The 21,090-nt window shown below is 57.8% G+C and overlaps 2 protein-coding genes across 2 annotated transcripts; one reads left to right on the top strand and one right to left on the bottom strand.

The window, feature by feature from the left end:
* Window positions 1–511: 511 nt before the first annotated feature.
* Window positions 512–15,044, bottom strand: TADA2B (transcriptional adaptor 2B). The gene is made up of 2 exons (XM_082727530.1): window positions 14,680–15,044; window positions 512–2,980 (listed from the first exon to the last, which is right to left on the bottom strand). The coding sequence occupies exons 1-2, from the start codon at window positions 14,947–14,949 to the stop codon at window positions 1,988–1,990; spliced, it is 1,263 nt and encodes a 420-aa protein (XP_082583656.1). The 5' UTR covers window positions 14,950–15,044; the 3' UTR covers window positions 512–1,987.
* A 330-nt stretch (window positions 15,045–15,374) lies between these two features.
* On the top strand, window positions 15,375–17,924 carry CFAP184 (cilia and flagella associated protein 184). Its single transcript, XM_082728969.1, has 2 exons — window positions 15,375–17,344; window positions 17,570–17,924. The coding sequence occupies exon 1, from the start codon at window positions 15,535–15,537 to the stop codon at window positions 17,242–17,244; it is 1,710 nt and encodes a 569-aa protein (XP_082585095.1). The 5' UTR covers window positions 15,375–15,534; the 3' UTR covers window positions 17,245–17,344; window positions 17,570–17,924.
* The last annotated feature ends 3,166 nt before the right edge of the window (window positions 17,925–21,090 follow it).

Genomic DNA, 21,090 nt, shown 5'->3' with positions numbered 1-21,090 from the left:
TTGCCCACTGAACAGCCCGGCTGGCGTGGGCCACATGCTGGACATAGCCTTTTGCTTCTCCCACTTAAGTTTGCCAACCATTTCATATCAAAATAATAGCAAATTTAGAACCTCACCCAACCAGGAACCTGGTGCAGGAAATGAGTAAATCTCAAGGTGGGAGGAGCTGCAGCCCAAGCTGCCCAACCAGCTTGCCTGCCAGCAGCAGGGCCCTGCCTGACTGGTCTCAGGGCCTTGCTCCAAGGCCTGAGGGTCCACAGTTCTAGAAGGTTCCCAGGGGCCAGAAGCGCAAGTGAGAGGCAACATCCCCATCATTGCTCAGGGGCAGACCAAACCTGCGCTCTGTGCCGTGCGACTGTCGCCGCAGTGAGCCCACAGAGGGGACAACAGGAGGAGGCCTCGTGAGTACCACCCCTGCTCGCTCTTTCTCCTACAGTCACAAAAGCCCGGGGCTTGGCTAACAGGGAGCACTACCGGCCAGCATGCACAGTACAACTAAAGCCACATATGATATATTTTAAATGTTTTATTTAATGCTGAAAAATTTACCCTGGGGGACAGAAGGATGTAAAAAGAAAGGAAAAGGCACCGTAATTAAGTCCTTGGAAATGATGAGGGTCTTTTTTTCTTTTGTCTTTCAAATAACTTCACTTTAATGTAACTGCAAGCCTGAACATTGTGGGAGGTCAACAGTCTCTTGGGAGCTATGGGGGCAAGAGAGGCAGGATGAGCGCCAGGAAGAACAAGAGCGCTGGGGTCTGCAGTCACCCTGGCCCTAGAGCAGGGCCGTGGCCAGGAGAAGCAGCACTGAGCAGCAGGAAGACAGATGACAGACTTAAGTTCCCGGAAGGAAGGCACTGTGTCCATCTACAGAAGCGGGGCCCCTGAGGAGACGACAGGAGTAGGCAGAAGCTGGGCGGTTCAAGAGCAGGACCCAGAGAAGCCCCGTGGGGCCTCGCCTGCTCATGCAGAGCCTGCTGTGGGTGCAGCCCTGTCCAGCCTGGCCAGTCTGCAGAGTGCTGGGGGCCACCTACAGTAGGACACTTAGCCTGGCTAGCACGGTCAAGATCAGAGTTTCCATGAAAAAGGTTATTGCAACCACCATAAGAATTCTGGAGGAAATGGACTGCAGAACTCAAGAGCCCTCCACTATGAGTTCTTCCAAGTAAATGGGGTGCTTAGTACTGCAAGTACAAGAGCAAGGAGCAGCACCCCAAAGGCTGGCTCAGAGTTCTGGCACCCACACTAGTCCTCCCAGCTCCTCCAGAGCACCCCTCCCCACACACCAGGGAGTCTGTTGGGGGGGGATCCTGTGCTGGCCCTGAGGTGAACCCACAGGCTCCAACGCTCTGCTACCCCCCAAAGAGGCCAGGGGCATTTCCAGGCTCTGGCATCACAAGCGCGACTCTGGCTGTAGGGGTCAAGGGGAAGCTCCTTTGGACATTGTGTTCCACCTACTCTTCCTCTAAAGCTCCCGAGGAAACTTCATGTGGTTCTCCAGCCTCACTTCCCACCTGCCCCACCCTGGCCCCCATGTAAAGTGCCGCGTGCTGGGGCTGTGCTGGGGTGTCCGCGGGGTTGGCAGTGGGCCCCCCAAGGGCGTCCCCGGCAGCCAGCTAGAGGTCACATCACAGGGCCAAGCTGGTGGCTGGCCGGCCCAGCAGAAAGCTGCTCCTTTCCCCCACAGCCCAAGAGTTGCGTACCAAAGGGAAGACACAAAGGGAAATGACCCAATCTCATAATATTCCCCAAACTGAACATGGAAAGGCAAATCGTCATCTGGAGGTGTGACTTTAGGACTAAGTTAAAATATACATGTGTCGGCTTCCCCCATGATCCGGCATAAAATCGTTACTATTGCTTCTTTCAGAGGACCATGAGCAGAATTTATAGCCTAAAAGAAAGGAACTCAATCTGCTTAAAAAAGAGCACCTCCTCCCCCTCCCACACCCCCAGTCCTCTAGGCTCCCCGCAGAGCCACGGGCTTTCAGGAGGCCTCCCTGGATATCCACCCGCTCTCCGTGAGGAAGTTTAAAATCCTTTTCTTTAGGACTTTGTCCAAGTAGCTCGGAAGGCGGCTTTTGGAAGGTATGCCCTGCCGCTTCTGGAGGTGGTCCTTGATGATGATGGTCTTCACGGTCACGTAGCGTGCTGGGCTCAGGTTCAAGGAGCTGCAGAGCACCTTCTCACGGTCCGACAGCAGCTCAAAGCCCGGCAGGTGCTCGATGGCCGCGAACTCGCCATCCCTGCCGTCCTCCTTGCCCCGCCGGGCTCCGGCCGCACTCTTGTTCTCCTTCCTCTTCTCACGCTTGTGGCGCGCCGCCTCATACTCGGCTGACTCCTCCAGCTTGGTGATGCCGTTGCGCCGGTAACGCTGCAGCTCGCGGATCTTGGCGCGCAGCATCTTCTCCTTGTGCATGCCCTCGAACAGGTCGTCAAACTCCTTGCATGACATGAACTGGTAGAGCGGGCGCAGCTTGAGCCGCAGCTCCTTTTCCTCCTTTGTGACCTTGCGCTTGGCCGGCCGCTCCTTGTCCTTCTTGTCCTTGCCCAGGAAGGCAGGCACTAGGTTGTAGTCACGCGCGATGTTCTTGCGCCGCTGCCTCTCCCGCAGCTTGCGCACGTACATGTCCACGTGCGCGCGCTTGAGCTCGATCTCCACGTCCTCATCGTCGTAGTTGACCGAGAGCCCGCTGATGAGCGTCTCGGCATCCTGGTCGTACTCGATCTCGTAGTCGTCACGCAGCGGCATGTAGCCCAGCTGCTGCTGCTCAGCCACCGAGATGTCTAGGGGAGGCAAGGGGGTGGTGAGGCTGGGGGACAGGGGCCCTCCGCCGGGGCACGTGTGGTCGGTCACCCGGTTGGGGATGGTGTCGGGGATGCAGGCTCTCCCCAAGTTGCCGTGGATGTACATGCTTACGTAATGCTCCATCACCTCCTGCGGCGTGCGGGAAGCTCCCACGTGCGCGGCCATGTCCTCCTGCAACAACAGGGACCACAGGTTAAAACGCAGGTCGGCGTGGCGCATGTGCCCACTTCCGGCCTGTGTCACCCCAGCCCCCAAGGGGCCCCAGGCGGTGTGCTCTTTGCAGCCAGGCTCAGCACGGGGCTACGGACACTAAACGGCAGAAGGGGTACGAAGGTGGCGCCACCTGCCAGCGCGCTGACACCGGGCCCACATCACCCCTTGGACTCCGCTCTCCTGGGGCCCACCTATGGTGGCCTCCTGGCTACACATCAAACCCTGCACTCTGGGCGGGGTCAGGGAGCACCCCAGCTGCCCCGCCTTTTCCCAGGCCCACCAGGGCTCCCCAACCACAGCTTCCCGCACAAGACGGACCCTGCTGTATGGTGCTGCCTGCCTCCAGGAACCAAAAGGACCCAGCCCCTGGGAGTGCAGGGGGGTGGCAGCCTATCCCCTTCCTGGGTGATTGTGCCAGGGACCAGCTGTGCCTTTTCAAGGGGCGGGGCATCACTGGTGACAGGCTCCACAGTTAGGTAGCTGGAATCTGCCATGGGCTGTGAGCACACATGCCTGTAGGAGGTGACCTATGAACACGAGGGTTATTAATGAGAGGAAATTATACAACTCCCCCAATCTTTTCCTTCTGCCAAGAGGCCTCTTCCTTAGTCAACCGCTAAAGCCACTTCACAAAGGAGCTGCCCAAAATGCGCACTCATTCACCGGCAGCCACTCAGCCCCTGCCTCCAGCCTCCACTCACCCTGCACCCGGCTTTGCCATTTTAGCAGCCGCCAGGGCCCAACGCCACTGCTCTGTGTCCTTGCCCCTTAGTCCTGTGAGATCAGGTTGGTCTCTGCAGCCCCAAAGGCCAAACTGGACTCCCAGAAACCAGCCAGTCCACTCGGGTTGAGGACTGAGGACACACCGGGCACCATGGGAGGGAAGCGCTCCTGGGAGGGAAAAGAACCTGTGTGGGGCCTGAGTCCCAAGGGCAGGGCTCCAAGGCAGGGAAGATTAGAATAAACACCAGATTCTGGTCTTTTGGGGAAGAACTGTGTCCATGATTAACTTCTTTAAAATGTTACTGTTTGCATCAAATCTGTTTGTATTTTCCCAGGGACCATTAACCTCACCCCACCCCAAAAAAAGAACCCCCCCAAAAAACCAAGTCACAACCATCCCAAGCATCTATGGCCACCACCATATGACCCAAGTTAGTCACTTCCCATCTCTGGGCCTTGGGTTCCTTCCAGTAAGGAGACAGGAGTCAGCCCTAGCACCCACCCTGCACCTGCCACGGGCACTGTGGACAGAGTGCCCAGAGGCTTAGCGCCCCTGTGAGGGGCCCAGCTCAGGTCCTGCTCAGAGGGGCGAGCTAGCCAGTGGGCATTCTTCCACCCTGATGAGCTACACCAGAAGAATACCAGCCCTGACAGCTGCCCGTTCAGGAGGGAAACACAGCCTCACAAGGCTGTCCAGGCAGCAGCAATGCCCACATGCTCCCGGTCCAAGATTCCAGGGCCCAGCCGCACAGCCAGAGGTTGTACGGGCCCAGGGTCTTCACCATCCCTCACCACAGCCTCAGTGAGGGCCTGCAGCCACTACAAATTTCCGAGTCCAGCATCCAGGGAGCCTCCTGGGTGAGGAGGAACCCCTTCAGCAGAGGCTCGGGGGATCTGGGCCACACATCCAAGCTCACCCGGTTGGAAGTCGGGCCCCAGGCCTTGCCGCCAGCCTGGCCCAGTGAGACCTGCGCAGCGGGCTACCCAGCCAGCATCCAGAAGCACCAGCTGCCCCCTAGCAAAAGTCCCCTCAGCCTGAAACTCAGCAATCTGCCTTTCAAAAATGAGTGGATGGCAGAACCCCTGTGTTTCAGAGAAAACTGAAATCCTGAAAAACAGAAAGATTCTGAGTAGTCAAGTTGACTAACTTGACCAAACCAAGGTGTGTTACTGGTTAGAGGTTCTTGCCATCAACTCTGACACCGTGGGAGCGAGAGCAGGGGATGGAAACCACAGAGGGCCTTGAAAGCTCTGGGCCAGAGCAGGGCCATACAAGACCTCCTGTCCCCAGCTAGTGTCCCCTCTCACACGCCCAGCAGCTGGCAACACAACACAGAATGTGTGTGCGCATGCCACTGCTGTCATCCAAAGGGCTGGAGGAACCTGGGGCAGAGGGGCTGGGGAGGGAGCCACTCCACTGGACACCAGCTTCCGGCCTGACCATTGTCATCCTCAAGAACACTGTGTCCAATTCTAAGTGATAAGGAGAAATCCCACAGTGGGGAGGAGGGAGAGTCTGAAGAGTGACCCTGTCCCACGCTGTCCCACGGCCCAGCCCAGGTATCTCAGCCTCAGCACCAGAGTACAGCAGCCAGACCCGAATTACAGAATATTCTACAAAACACCAGCCAGCACCCCTCCAGCGCGTCACAGTCACGAGACAAGAAAAGAACCGTGACCTGAAGAGACCCATCAGCGACATCACTGGGGTGTCCTGGGTAGGACCCCAGGCCGGTCTGTGCATGAGTGAGTGGCTCTGAGCCAAGGTCAGCACCCTGCTTTCTGGAGCCACACCACATCTCTGCGAAATGCCGCTATTTCGGGAGGGTTATGAGAGGAACATACGTGGGAACTCCACATACTATTGTTTTACTTTTTTGGGTAAATTGAAAATAAAAGTTATTTTTAGAAAATAAAATTAAGGGGCGCCTGGGTGGCTCAGTGGTTTGGGCTGCTGCCTTTGGCTCGGGTCATGATCTCAGGGTCCTGGGATCGAGCCCCGCATCGGGCTCCCTGCTCCGCAGGAAGCCTGCTTCCCTCCCTCTCTCTCTCTGCCTGCCTCTCTGCCTACTTGTGATCTCCGTCTTTCAAATAAATAAATAAAATCTTTAAAAAAAAAAAAAAAGAAAATAAAATAAAATTAAATTAGTTTTTCTTTTTTTAGAGAGAGAGAAAGAGGGAGAGTGGGGTAGGGGAGAGACAGTGAGGAGAGAGAGGCTCTCAAGCCAACTGCACGCTGAGCATAGAGCCTGGCGCGGGGCTCGACCTCACCTCACGGACCTGAGATCACGGCAACCTGAGCCAAAATCAAGAATCGAACTTCGGGGCACCTGGGTTGCTCAGTGAGTTAGGCCTCTGCCTTCGGCTCAGGTCATGATCTCAGGGTCCTGGGATTGAGCCCCGCATCGGACTCTCTGCTCAGCGGGGAGACTGCTTCCCTCTCTCTCTCTGCCTGTCTCTCTGCCTGCTTGTGATCTCTCTCTCTCTGTCAAATAAATAAGTAAAATCTTTAAAAAAAAAAAAATAATCGAATACTTCACCAACTAAGCCCACCCACGAGCCGCCAAAAAGTAAAGATAAATTCTGCCTCGCAATTTTGTTTAGCGGTATAAGATTGACATCCAAACATTAGAAAAGAAAACACAGAGCGTTCAAGAGAAGGCTGTTCCATCATGTGGGAAAGCTGCCCTGTCCACGGTGGGTGTGGTGTGGATCTGTGGTCACAGGCCCGTGACAAGGGCAACGTGCACTCAGCAGACAAGCACCCTCCTGGGGCCCTGGGCCAGCCAAGGAGCAGGCCAGCCGGCCATGTGGGCACTTTGGATGCACAGACCCTCTTCACGTCGAGGCAGACTCTGGCTCTCGGACAGACTCAGGTGATGAGTACTTAAAAAGCCAGGAACCAAAATCAGAGTGGCTAGCACCTTGTCACCAGGAGCCCAGGAATCTGTCACCTATCACCCTTACCCGCTGCCCGACAACCTCAAAGGCCATGGCCAACACTACACTGGCCAGCAGCTGCTGCTGAGAGAGAATCCTGCCCCTGGGCTGCCGTGTTTGTTTCATGACCATCAAGAAAGGCCCAGGAAAACACACAAAACCCTCATTTCTCAAAGCCCTGGAAACAGAAGAAGATCACAAGAGAATTGTCTGCACGGGAGAGATGACACAGCTCTGGTTCTAAACAGAATCCACAGAGAGCAGACAGGTTCCATGGTACTAGGTGACAGTGAGGAACACACTTTACAAGTGTGTTTATGACTAAAAACAGCAGGAGCTGCAGCACCCCACCCCACGCTGGCACCTGCCCGCCACACTGTCCTCTCCCGTCCGCACACGTCAGCTGTCACGTGAAACCTGCCCACCTCCCACAAGGGGCACAAGTGTGCTGTCACCGCCCTGGTGTCACCTGCAACAGCTGCTGAGCACATGATCAAGGTCAAAGTTTCCGCTTAATCTAGATGACGGATGGATGGAGGAACGGACAGACGCACAGATGGGCAGGCAGAAGCAACAAAAGTGGGTCTGGGGGGACAGACCTGGAGTACAGACAACTCAAGTACACCTACAACTGAACAAGGGACACGAGTGTACCCTGCAGCTGGTGTTCTCTGACACAGGGCAGCACAGGGGTGAGGAGCCCATAGTCAGTAGAGACAGAATCCCAGGTTCTGCCCCTTCATCCTCACTAAGAAAAGGATACCCACCCCTGGAAAAAGGTAAGGCTAGATATGCTGCTTCCTCAGAGTCCTTAGAGAAATGAAGGAAAACACACTTCTAGGACACTGAATGGCCCTCAAGTCTACAGTCCAAGGTCACCAGACTCCCCCCAGGGTGCTGGCTCTCAGGGACAGGAAGTGAGCACCCTAGTGAGTCAGGACTCCACAGCCTTCTGTGGTGGTCTGGCCTCCTTCCGGCCTTCCCATGGCTCACGGAGAGGCCTCCAGCCCGGGAACAGGGACGGGAAGGGGAGGGCAGTCAGAGCAACCATCGTCAGCGTCAGCCGCCCCCCACCCCGCCCCTGTGCCGTGGCCTGCAGGCACCCGCAGCCGTGTCCTCCTTTCCCCTGGAATGGATGCCGCCCACTGCTCTGTGCACACATCCCCCCCGACAGGTGCAAGCCCGCGAGGTCACTCCCACCGATGACAAACCTCCAAAGGCTCCTATCAGGGAGTCCACTACAGCTCCCACCAGACTGGCCCATGATCGAGGGGAAACTGAAAACCTCGGGACAACTAAGGCTTTCCCTTAGAGCTAAACTCTTCCATTTAAAGGACAGTTCTTCATTCCGAGATGATGTCGTTCTTGTTTGGAGAGTACTAAGATAGTCTTTTCTTTCTGGAAAATGGTGAGAGAGAATTAATCGGATAGGATATTATTATATCCTTATTTGGCAGACTTGAAGTCAGCAACTCCGAGTTACATTAGCCTTTGATACACCGTTTCAACAGCCTCCAAAGTCTGAGCATGTGGGAGGCCTGACCTGTCCATGACACGGAGTCTCAGACCCCTGTCTGGCTCCCGCCGGACCCCACACAACCCGTCCCACCATCCAGGCCAGCGGCCCCAAACCCTTGCCGGATGCTCTCTTTCTCTGTGTGCACAGGCTTGGGTCCCAGACCTGGCGCCACCCCTCATGGCTGAGGACCCTGGACAAGTGACTTCACCTCTCTGCCTCCGGCTCCTCACGTGAGTCACACAAGTGCTGGTCCCTACATCACGACAGGTCACAGCAGAGAGGACATGCACACACGAACACCACCACAAGAAAGCTGTGGGTGTCACTCCCACAACACGTTCTTACCCCACACCCAGCTCGTCCTCTCTGGAGCCTGCAGCAGCCCCCACACCCCAGGTGGGGTGCAGGTTGTAGCTCAACCACCCCCAGACTACAATCCTCATCCTCTCCCCTCCTGCTTCTGGGCCTGTGGTCCCTCCCCTCTCAGGGACAACATAAGGCCTGTCACAGTGACAGGTAAGCGCTTCAGCATGTAGCATCTGGTGTGGTCTCCCAGAGGCCCCCGGGGCTCCTGCAGCAGACAATCCTGCTCCGGGGCACACGGCCCTATCACCACGGGGCCTCTGGCGGGGTGCTGGCTCAGTACACACCACGGGGAGACCTCTGCAGTCAAACGCTTCCAGACCCTTTAAACGGCAGAACAGGGCCAGACCATGGCCCCATGCCCATGACACCTTGGCTGGGCCAGTCCACCTCCAGCCTCTGCGGCCCACGGCCAAACCAGCTCCTCCCCCAGAACTTGGGTGGCCTTCACCTTCCCCGAGAGCACCAAACACCACCCCAGGAGGCCTGGGCTCTTTCCTCCCCAGCACTGGGGATCCAGACTCCGAGGCAGGGCTGCCTTCTTCCTCAAAGGACAGAAGCAGCCCGAAGGCCCAGCTCACAAACCTGGGGCACCCCAGGGGAGCAGACTGTGCAGGCAGAGCCACCTAGGGAGCAGAGTCCCCAGGAGCAGCAGGAAGGAGCAAAGGCCTGCACAGGGCCAGGGAAGGATGAAGGGCCGATGGATTAGCTTTCACCTAAGGGACAAGGAGGGACTGCTCAGGCCCAGAGGAAAGAGGAGGGAAAGCCCATACAGCGGGATACCTGTCTGCTCCTCCTGAGCTGGATACGTGCACCCGCGAGCCCAGCGTCACTTCACCCTTTGCTGGCCTGGCCACCCAGGGCCTCAGCTCCCAGCTGACCATGGCTTTGGGTGTGGTTCGGGCCTGCCTGCTGCAGCCCCTTTCGGTCATTCTCCAAGGAAACAGAAGGACTGCCTGCCTCGCAGGGGCCGGAAGGATGGGGCACTCGCCAGTCTGGAGCGAAAGCTGCGGCCACCCCCAGCGCGGCCCCCTCTCCCGCAGACAAGCTGGTGGTCGGTGCCACCGCCCACATCAGAGGCTGAGGACTAACAGCGGCTTGTCATCTATCCTTACAAGATCCCAGCCATTCCAGGAACCCTATTTCCCTTGGCCCCTGCTCCTGTTCACTGATTCATGCACATGGAAAGTTCCGCAGGCCTCAGTTCCAGGTGCCCTGTCCTCCTGTCTCCACTCAAGAGAACTAAGCAGCCCCCACAGCTGTGACCGGCCTTCAAGGGGACGGAGACTTCCGTATCAAGTAAACCTGAGAGCAAGCCTCACAGAGGGCTAACAGCAGCGCACAGCCTCAAAACATAACCAGGTGACTCTGCCCTGCCACAAGGTAGTGATCTAAAAGGATGACAAGGGGCACCTGGGGGGTTCAGTGGTTAAGCCTCTGCCTTCAGCTCAGGTCATGATCTCAAGGTCCTAGGTTCGAGCCCCGCATCGGGCTCTCCGCTCATCAAGGAGCCTGCTTCCCCCTCTCTCTCTGCCTGCCTCTCTGCCTACTTCTGATATTTCCCTGTCAAATAAATAAATAAAATCTTTTAAAAAATAAAAATTAAAATAAATAAAAGGATGACAAGTGCGGACTTCAAGAGAGGTCTGCACACCTATATTCACTGCGGAGGACCCCTAGCAGCCAACAGCAGGAGCGGCCCAGGCGCCTGACCAATCAGATGGGCAGTGGGATGGCCATCAACCTTACACTCACAGGACACAGTGACGCCCGCTACATGAACGAACCTCAAAGGGTTACGCGGAGGGACCTGAACTAGTCATAAAAGGACAAATGTTGCAGCGTTTTTCTCTACGAGGTCCCCAGAGTAGTCAAATTCACAGAGATGGAAAGCAGAATAGTGGGTGTCCAGAGCTGGGGTGGGGGAAGCCGGGAGGTGTTACATAACAGGCAGTTTCTGTCTGTGATGGGAAAGTTCTGGAGATGGACGGTGGTGATGTCACCCAATGACATGAACGTACTTAATGTCACTGAACTGGGCACTTAAAGATGACTAAAACCAGGGGCACCCGGCTGGCTCGGTCAGCGGAGCCTGCAACTCGATCTCGGGTCGTGGGTATGAACCCCCAGCCCACAGGCATCACCCAAGTTGTTAAAAATGCAAATTCTATCCCGACCCCAGAGGGGACCTACAGAGCCCGGAGGGGGTGCTGGGCATGTGTGTGTGTGTTTTAAGATTTTATTTATTTATTTGACAGAGAGAGATCACAAGTAGGCAGAGGCAGGCAAGAGAGAGGAGGAAGCAGAGTCCCCGCCAAGCAGAGAGCCCGATGCAGGGCTCAATCCCAGGACCCTGGGATCATGACCTGAGCCGAAGGCAGAGGCTTTAACACACTGAGCCACCAAGGCGCCCCAGAGCATGTCTGTTTTAGCAAGCCCTCCAGGGTGTTCCGGAACCACTGCCCTGTAGACCCCATCACTTCTGGCAGCTTTCTCCACCCAGGCTCCTCCCTTAGCCTCTCCATCCACAAACGTAAGTAGGAACCCACCAAAAGGATGCTCAAGGAACAGGCTTACCCATTCCCATCAACACACACGGGCCTCTGCCTCGGTGAGGTGACTGTTCCCGCGGTTCCCCAATGTGGCCCCATGGGCCACACCGGAACTCACTCCAACAACATCTATTTCCAGACCCCCCCCCATACAGATGCCAGTTCAGGAGATCTGGGGGCCCCTGGGATTCCCGAACCCCACGGAATCCAGGACTCTGCCCGTGCTCAGTGAGGTTCAGGGCATGGAGTCGGAATACCTGAGTCAGCTTCCAGCTCTGCCACATTCCTTCATTAGCCACAGCGGCTTCCAGCAAGATTGTGTCTGCTGACTCGGAACACAACTAGCACCCACCACAAAACCGGCTGCTTCGAGGCTCTGGAAGCCCCTGGTGACAGCAGTCTGGCTCGCCAACCACCGGCCCCTTCCCCGCTGTCGCATTCCCAGGCACCTTCCCACACACGCTTGAAGGCCGGGGCCCAGTGTCCAAGCCTAGCTACACAGCTCGCCCCCAACCCCCCCAGCGTCACAGCGAGCACCCCACAGCCAGGACGAATGGGAGCAACAGCGCCAGACTTCAGAAGCAGCCTCCCCCCAACAGGTTGGCCGCCATCACCCCACCCCTTGAATCCCACACAAAGCAGTGCCACTCGGAGGTGACAGATCACATGTGCCATCTGAAAAATGACAGCGACCGGCCTCACCTTCAACTGCATCGCTTCCACTGATGTGTGTGCTGCCACTCCCCACACTGCAGCCCAGCCCGCGACACCGAGCTCCCACCCTCCCCGGGTCCTCTCCCTGCTTCCCGCTGAGCCAGGTCAAGACCCTGCCCCTCCAAGCAGCTCTGCAGGCCAGCCATGCCTTTAGCCGCAGCCCTAAGCTCCCAGCCCCTGCCCTGCAGCACTTAATGCTCTTATACCCAGAGGTTAAGGCCCAGACTCTGCAGTCAGCGGGGCCTGCATCTGAGCCCTGGCTTCACCATGAGAAAAGCCGAGGCAGCCCCCACAAGCATCTGAAACCCTCTGACTGCAGCTGTACACTGCAGACCCAGCCCTGGAGCTGTGGGGAGGAGCCCAAAATCAGGTGTGCACTCCATCCAAGCTGGCACAGGCGGGATGGAGCATACATGGGGCACATCCCTTCTGCACACACAGCCATGGAGTCTGCTCAGAAGGACGCTGCATGTCTCGGAGCTGCGGAAAGCCTCAGGTAAAGCACGGGTAAGTCTAGTGGGCAGAGCAGGTGGCCCGAGAGACACTAGTGCCTGCAGCCTGGCCACGCACCAGGCGTGGTTAGGATGCAAAATCCCTGCCCCCATCCCGCCCCCACAAGGGGTTCGGCAGGAAGAGGACCCTGGGCGCCCCTCCTCCTGCGGCTTTGTCTCCTGTAACAGCTGAGACCGCTGGCTGCTTGGAGCAGGAATCTGCATGGGAACAAGCTGCCCAGGTAATTCCTGGGCACACGCCAGCTTCTAAAGCACTGCTTTAGAGAACAGCCCGCTTCCTGCCCCCATGCTTCCTCCAACACACTTCAGGTGGCCTGGTCCTTGTGTGTCCCCACCCAGTGTGGCGGAGAAGGCAATGCACACTAGGAAGCAGCGCTGCCCAGAGCACAGACTCGGACATCAAACTCTCTAGCTCAAATCCAGCTGCACAGAGCTGCTGGGAGAGATCCCGGGAAACAAAGTCCTCAGCAGAGTGCCTAGCACTCGGCAAGGCTCGGGGTCCACCTCGGCTATTTTTAGCAACGGCTGTGTAGATAAGTGCTCTGGGAATGGAGTGGAGAGGGGAGAAGTCTCTTGGAGCACTGACATGGAAGCAGAAAGACCAGTCACGACCCAGGATCTGGAGGAAGAGTGCTCTGAGCAGTAGAAATAAAAAATGGTCGAGGGGGTAGCAGCTGAGATCCCCTTTGGCCATGATATTGAAACTAAGTAGGCCTGGAAGCCACTGGAGGCTGATGACATACTGCATGTCTGCAAAGATCACTCTGATGATGGCGTACGGAATGGGCTGGAGGGCACAAGCATGAAGCAGGAAGACCAGCTGGGAGGCCCCAGAGGTGGTCAAGGCAAGAGATAAGCACCAGCCTGGACTAAGGTTGCAACCAGTGGTTAGATTCTAAAAATATGTTGGACATGCAGCTGCGGCTGGACTGGGCCTGCAAGGACCAAGGACCAAGTTCCAGCAGCCCGAGGAACAGAGTGAGGTGGTAGGAGATCTGGGTCACAGAGGGTCAAGATGTCCACGAGATAAACAGGGAGGAGGTCCTCCAGCAGCTCACCGTCAACTCACTGAAACTTAGGCAAGAGGTCCTGGCTCAGACCCAAAAGATGAGAACACTTTAAGACCCTTGAAGACAGTGAGAAGCCTTTCCCTCCTACAAAGTCCTTTGGCAGAGAGCAGAGGCTCAGTGCACATTATTGCACTTCAAGAAAAAATGACGTTTTCGGAGGATGGTGATCACCATGTTGACACTTAGGTGAGACTCTGGGGAGCAGTGCATCTTTAAGGAGTAAGGATTCCCTGGGATGCACCATGGGTGTTGGTCCCTGAAGGCTGGCTCACTTTTTTGAAAGGAAATCAGGCCAGGTTTGGGAATGAGGGGAGAAGCCCAGGAGAAGTGTACTGCTGGAGAAATGGCAGCAAGATGTAATACTGGTTCAGGGAAGTAGGAGGACCTCATGTAGAAGGGTATAGAAAGATGGGGGAGCTGGGGTCACGCGCCCCCTCCCTGCTTCCCAGGATGCCTGCAGGTGGACAGAAGCTCTTGGCAGAGACGGCCCAGAATCCAGCCAGAGACCTTTCTAACAGGGAGGAAAGCTTCCTGCTCCCCAGTGGAAAGAGAGCTCCCCAGAGACTGTCCAGAGCAGAGCACCCAATCTCCCCCGAAGGGCCCTCAAGCCTAAAGGGACCCTGGCTCTCACCTTCTCCACTCAGCTCAGTCTCCACACAACCCTTCTGATAAGAGCAAGAGCCCAGGACCAACGCCTCCGGGTCTGTGCTCCTTTGTTCAGTACTTACCCAGCACTCCTCACACCGCGTCCTGGGCCTTGTGGGGACCCCACGACAAACAGGCCCCTGCCAGGGAACCCAGGGCACAAGAGCGCAGAGCCCACCGGGCCGCATACAAAGCCAAGTGCAGGGGGACGGTGGAGTGGCTGGAGGGCGCGGGGGAAGCCTGTCTGGCCTTCAGCACCCCTGTGCCCCCGGCAGAGCCAAGTCGTTCCTTAGGGCGCCTCTGTCAAATCTGCGGACCTGCCACCGTCCAGCAAGGCCACTCGGGCTCAGCGCGCTCCTGCCCAAAGCGTCTGCACTCGGCAAACACCATGCAACGGCTCCTGAGGCCGGGACGAGGGCCCTGGGGGCGCCGAGCCGCAGCCCCGAGCCCCACCTGGCTACTTCCCAGCTGTGTGCCCTTGGGCACATCGCTCCAGCTCGCGGAGCCCACCCGGCGCGGAACCCACCCGGCGCCGACCGCACCAGCCTCCCCGCCGCCGCCCGCCTCCCCGCCGCCGCGGGCCCGGGACGAGCAGGTGCGCGTCGAGCCGGCCGCTCACCCAGTTTCCGAAGCCGAACTGCTCGATGGCATCCAGCAGCAGCTGCTCCTCGCGGCTGGTCCAGCCGCCCTCGGCCTCGGGCCCCCACAGCGTGAAGCGCCCGCCGTCCACCAGCTGGTAGCCGTGATAGCGCCGGTGGTGGCCGATCTCGGCGCCGGCCGAGAAGCACTCGGGGCACAGCTCGATGTCCTGGCACTCGGTGCAGCGGAAGCGCAGCGGGCTCACCTCGGCCAGGCAGTACACGCAGTACTTCTTACCGAGCTCCGCCATCTTCCCCCGCCCGCCGCCCGCGCCCGCGCCCGCCGTCAGCGCGCCGCCGCCCGCGCCCGCCGCCGCGCTCGAGCAACCGCCGCCCGCGCCCGCCGCCACCGCGCCGCCCCGCCCAGGCGCCGCCGGAGCCGGCCAGCCGGGCCGCGTCCCGCCTCAGCACGCAGGCGCCCTCGGGCCCGGCCCGGCTGCCGCCGCCGCCGCTGCCGCCGCCGCCGCGGGCCGCACCGCGCAGGCGCTCCGCGCGCGCCACCTCGCGGGGGCCCGGCCCGCCGTCCTGCGCCTGCGCGCTGCTCGCGCCGGCCGCCGGTCCCTCCTAGCGCCTCCCGGCCACCCCGCCCCAGGCCGTGCGCCTGGAAATGGGCGGGAAGGCCTCGCGGCGCGAGCCCGCGCCCCCTTCCAATCAGTGCCGCCCGTCTCCCGCTCGCGGCTTCCTATTGGTCGGCTCTCCCCGGAGGCGGGGAGAAGGGGCTGGGCGTCTGCGTGCCTCTCGGCCAATCGCCGGGCCCACCGCGCGCGCCCCTGGTTGCCCCTGGAAACCCAACAGCCGGCGTCCGGGCTCCGCCAAGCCGGCTGACCCTGAGAGACATGGACGGCAGCTCCGAGCACCGTGGGGACCCAGAGGGGGAAGACGGAGATGGGACCAACCTGTCCTCCAAGCTGTCCGGGATTAAGGCCGCCTCCGGCCCCCACTCCCCGTCCGAACCGCTCGAGCCGGAGCCAGAGCTGGGGGCCGTAGAGCCGGAGCAGGGGGCCGTAGAGTCTTCGGAGGGAGGCGCCGCCGGCGACGAGGTCGCCGAGGCCCGGGAAGCGCCGGAGGTCCCCGAGGCTGTGGACCAGGCGGGACCCGGGGAGCCGGAGCCGCCGACCGAGGCTGAGACCCAGCCGGAACCCCGGGAGGCGGCCGACGCCGGGCCTGAGGAGGCTGCCCCGCCGGAGCCCGGAGGCTGGTCCGCGGAACCGGAGGAGCGGGCGGAGGAGGAGCGGGGGGAGGCGAAGGACGAGGAGGACGAGGAGGAAGAAGAGGGAGAGGAGGAGGAGGAGTCCGCGGCAGCCGTGCTCAAGTGGAGGCGGAAGAAAGAGCCCTTGGCCGCCTCGGGGCGGCCGTCCGCCCCTGGCAGGGAAGAGGCTCCGCCGACCCAGGAGGCTGAGCAGGGGGAGGAGGAGGAGAGCGAGGAAATCAAGGAGAGGGGTGCGCAAGGAAGCCCAGCGAAAAGCCAGCAAAGGGAGGAAGGCGAGCGACGGTACCTCGAGGACGAGGAATGGACGGAGGAGATGCAGAAGCTGCAGGAGCAGCAGCTGCGCGAGGAGCTCCTGGAACAGTACCGGTCGCTGGTGGTCGAGCGCAGCAACTACCAGCGCTACAACAACTACCTGCAGCACAAGATCTCCGAGGCGCTGCGCAAGAAGAAGGGCCTGGATGCCGCCGAGGTGCCCGATAAGGGCCCGGAGCCCGATGCCCCTGAGAAAGAGCAAGCATACCTCCGCCATCTGGCCTTGCTGGAGGAGCTGAGGAAGCAGCAGGCGGACGACCTGGAGTGGTACCACCAGGAGCTGGAGCAGCTGCAGGAGCAGTGCAGGGAGGTGCTGTCCAGGGTGGAGAAGGAGTGGGCCGGCTTCCAGGCACTCAAGAAGCAGGTGGTGACGCAGGCCATGGGCACCTGTTGGGTGCGTGGTGGCCGCCAGGCTGCCCTGCGAGAGGTGGAGCAGATCCAGGAGCTGGAGGATAAGAAGGAGAAGGAGATGAGCGCCGTGAGGCTAGAGAACGTGCAGCTGAAGCAGAGCTTGGTGCACTTTGAGACGCGGATGAAGGCTCAGGAGGACCTGACGGAGGGGCTGCTCCTCATTGATTTTGAACAGCTGAAGATTGAGAACCAGACCTTCAACGAAAAAGTGGAGGAGCGGAACGAGGAGCTTTTAAAACTGCACAACAAAGTGACCAACAACGTACAGATCATAACCCACGTGAAGGAGAAGCTACACTTCGTGGACATAGAAAACATGTGCAAAAAGACACAGCTTTTGGAAACTGAGGCTCAGGTGGCCCTGAAGAGGGACATCCTGACCAGGACGAAGAAGGCCCGGGACAGCCTGAGGGCTGACAACATCAAGCTGAATCAGAAGTGTGGGCTCCTGGGCAAGGAGCTCCTGCTCCGGGACATGGAGGAGAAAGTGGACAGGACAGAAGCCCTCAACCAGCGTATTGAGTCCCTGAAGCGCCATCATGCTGGCCTTACTATGTCCTGCAGAGGTGTGAGGCAGAAGATCAGGGAAGCCAAAGCCTTTCTCCCATCTTAACCCCCACAACGGGAAGTATCCACACGACATCTTCAATGTCAGCAACTTTTTCTAGCCTTCATTAATTCTTAAGTCTCCACTTGTGGCCATTCTTTAAAAGGCTTCTGGTGGGGCGCCTGGGTGGCTCAGTGGTTAAGCCACTGCCTTCGGCTCAGGTCATGATCTCAGGGTCCTGGGATCGAGTCCCGCATCGGGCTCTCTGCTCAGCAGGGAGCCTGCTTCCTCCTCTCTCTCTCTCTCTCTCTCTCTCTGCCTGCCTCTCTGCCTACTTGTGATTTCTCTCTGTCAAATAAATAAATAAAAATCTTTAAAAAAAAAATAAAAGGCTTCTGGTATTGGGGATGAAGCTGAATTTTGTATTAATCTCATCATTGTCAGCTCCTAAATTAGTCCTGAGCACAATTGGGTTAGCTGTCCATTTTACACAGGGTGAAGTCAGGCCAAGAGACTTGATGACTTACTGTACATGACTTCTCATAAAAAAGCTGTCAGAAGCCTTGTTGTATCTGAGAAAGTCTGTAATTTCAATGACTTGATCCTGTGGAAAACTGTTCCTCTTCCATATATCAGAGGGCTCAACAAACAGGTGGGGGAGCAAGAAATGTCCTGTGCTTATATAAGCTAATTATTAAATTCCCTTTAAATATATTAAACTGTGTCATTCTGAGTCACAACCTCAACATGAAGCTCACTAGTTTCCTTCGATGAATCTAAACTTGTTTCGTATGTAAGCAGGCTTCTGGGTAATAAAGAAGAGGAGGGAAACAGGAGAAATGGTAACTAGGAGAAGGAGCTGACGTTCTGTCCTCTTTGAAGGTCAGAGGGAGACGCAGACTCCCCAAGGAACTGGGAGCCCGATGTGAGACTCAATCCCAGAAGTCCAGGATCGTGACCTGAGCCCAAGGCAGTCACTCAACCAATTGAGCCACCCAGGCGCCCCAATGCCTTCTTTTTTTGTAAGTGGGTCTACAGCCATAATTTAGATGTTTGCCATTGGTCAGGAATGCTTATCTGATCAAATCCTATTGGAGTTAATGCACCTTGATCTGCAACGTGGGTTTTAAACTTGAGGACCGTCTTCATGGGAGAAGAGTCACACCAGGGACATGATCGGCAAGGACTCCAGGCGGGCCTGCGGCTGAGCTGAGCAGCTGGTGAGCATGGGGGTCCCGCAGGCTGGGCACCGCTCCTGGTCCACACCTCCTGCTTGCCCGCCATGCCCGCTCCTGCTGGAACCCTGTCTACACAGGCGTGAGTTTGAATGAATACACTTATACATGCCCCAGCTTTTTAGCTGATGCCTGCTTCTAATATTTTGCCCAAAGGATGCCCAAGTTGAATACAAAGGTGCCTTTAGGGGGAAGACACAGTGTCGTGCTTGCAAATAAGGCCTTGGAATCAGGCTGACTCGGATTCTGATCTCTTCTGATTGTGACCTGGGACGCACACCCCACCTCTTTAAACCTCCACGCGCTCCCTCGTAAAATGGGGTAAAAAATTTATTCATTATATGGAAGAAGTATCTCTTCCCTAGGTGGTGAAATTATGGCTTCTATTTTTCGTATTTCCAAATTGTATACAATAAACATGCAGATGTAATAACTACGTGAAAAAATACCGATTTTCAAAATCCCTAAGTTCCTCAAGAGTTCAGATACTAAAAGTTCACATGTCAAGGGTATGACTCTATCTCTGGTGAGGAGATTCTCTTAATGACACAATTCAGCATCTTTTAATCCTCACAAGCCAGTGGATGGATGCTGGTACCCGCTTTAAGGTCTGGCTACAGAAAAGAAATGGAAGGCTCAGAGAATTTAAATACTCCTGATCTGACCGGCAACTAAATGACACCTGAAACGGGAGTTATTTTTGGCTGGAGCAGTTTCTACCGGGTGCTCTGGAGTGAGGTCAAGAAGTCGCAGGGACCAGAGACAGGCTGGGGTGTGGGTGACTCATGCTGCCTGTGAAGAATGCTCCCGCCCCTCCCTCCACAGGCTCAGGCATCCTGAGAGAAGGGGCCTTGGTGTGGCCCGTGGAGCAGCCGCCCCCTCGAGCCAGCTGGCTGCAGGCGAGGCAGTGCTCACGGAGGAACCCGAGCTCCTGGGCCAGCCCAGAGATTCAGACCTCTCAGAAGGACATGGGGACAGCGAGTTCCTGCATGGCCCCAACTGAGGACTTGCTGGGGGTCTGAGGCTTCCCTCTGCTGGCCACACCCATCCTCTGATGACCAGTGGCTGCTCTCAAGGTCCAACTTAGTCCCTGCCCTCTAGAGCTGTGAGATTTTTTTTTTTTTAAAGATTTTATTTATTCATTTGACACAGAGAGATCACAAATAGGCAGAGAGGCAGGCAGAGAGAGAGAGAGGAGGAAGCAGGCTCCCCGCGGAGCAGAGAACCCGATGCGGGACTCGATCCCAGGACCCTGAGATCATGACCTGAGCCGAAGGCAGCGGCTTAACCCACTGAGCCACCCAGGCGCCCTAGAGCTGTCAGATTTTGTCCCCTCTCTGCGCCTTTGTGGCCGGCTCCACATCTCGGGGGATGGGTTTTTGAACAGCTAGCTCCCTGGTTTCTCTTGGGAAAATGGTCCACAGCTTCCAAGCCCAAAGCTGGGGCATCCCCAAGGTCCTCCCCAAGCCGGCCATCAGGCTTGTGCCTTGCACACAGGAGGCATTCAGGTGAGTGAATCCAGGCCTCGCCCCAAACCTTGCACTTGGCAGTTGAGGACCAAGCGAGAGGAGAAAGGCTTCCAAAGGCCCCAGAGCACAGTTATTCCTTGGGGAGGGGATCAGCCAGGGATCAGGAGCCACAGGGGAAGGGTCAGATTCCCAGCCCCGAGACTAACTGGCCACAGGAGCCCAAGCAGATCCTCTTTCTGCGTCACAGCTTTGGGATGGAGGCAGTGACAGAGTTGCTGTGGAGAGAAATGAGGCCATTCACAGAACTCAGCCTGGGGCCCGGTGTGTGTGCAGTAGGCAGTGAGCCTACACGACCACTGTCCAGCACGGCCACCCTTGCCAGCCATTGCACCTCCTGGCCTGTGCCAGCTGGAGAGCAGCCTCGGGATGCCCTGGTGAGACAGTGGGAGCTAAATGCCCAGAGCAGAGCTGCACGGTCTCTGGGGGAGAGAAGTGGGGAGACCAGTCACAGGCTCAATGGTACTGAGTGGCCCAGCGCAGACCACCAGCCACACTGACACAGGAGGGCAGCACTGTCCACTTATCCCGGGGGACCAGGGGACAAGAGAGGGAGCAGTCCTGAGGGCCCCACCTCCTGACCGGGCCTACTGCACTTGGCTAAACGGCTGGACGAGCATGGATGACACACAAGTGCACACGAGCACTGGCTCTGACTGGCGCCAAGTGACCTCTCAGACCGGGTCGTGCTCACTGGCACCGAGCTGGGACAGCCAGACTGACATCCGCCCCAGAGCTGGGAACGAAGGCGGCCCTGGTCACCCGCAGGCTGGATGGGGCGCTGCAGGCAGCCTGTGGCCTACCAGGCACAGAGGAAGCGGGTGCTCACCTCGGGAGCTGGGATTGGGGACAGGGAAGGGGTCAGCGAGTCAAAGGTCCCCCCTTGATGTGCAAGGGACACACTCAGCTCCCAAATCCCTGCACCGAATTAACACAACCACCACCTTTTTAACATAACCGAGCGTTGTAAGCGGATTCTAAAATAACAGGATGATCGGGGCGCCTGGGTGGCTCAGGCAGGGCGTCTGCCTTCAGCTCAGGTCATGGTCTCAAGGCCCTGGAATCAAGCCCGGTGTCCCCGCGTTGGGCGCCCTGCTCAGTGGGGAGCCTGCTTCTTCCTCGCCTTCTGCCGTTCCCTGTGTTCTCTCAGA

This window comes from Mustela nivalis, assembly GCF_964662115.1.
Source record: "Mustela nivalis genome assembly, chromosome: 4".
Classification (NCBI taxonomy): domain Eukaryota; kingdom Metazoa; phylum Chordata; class Mammalia; order Carnivora; family Mustelidae; genus Mustela; species Mustela nivalis.
The sequence above is the reverse complement of the archived record's forward strand: the minus strand, read 5'-3'. Positions and strand labels throughout refer to the sequence as shown.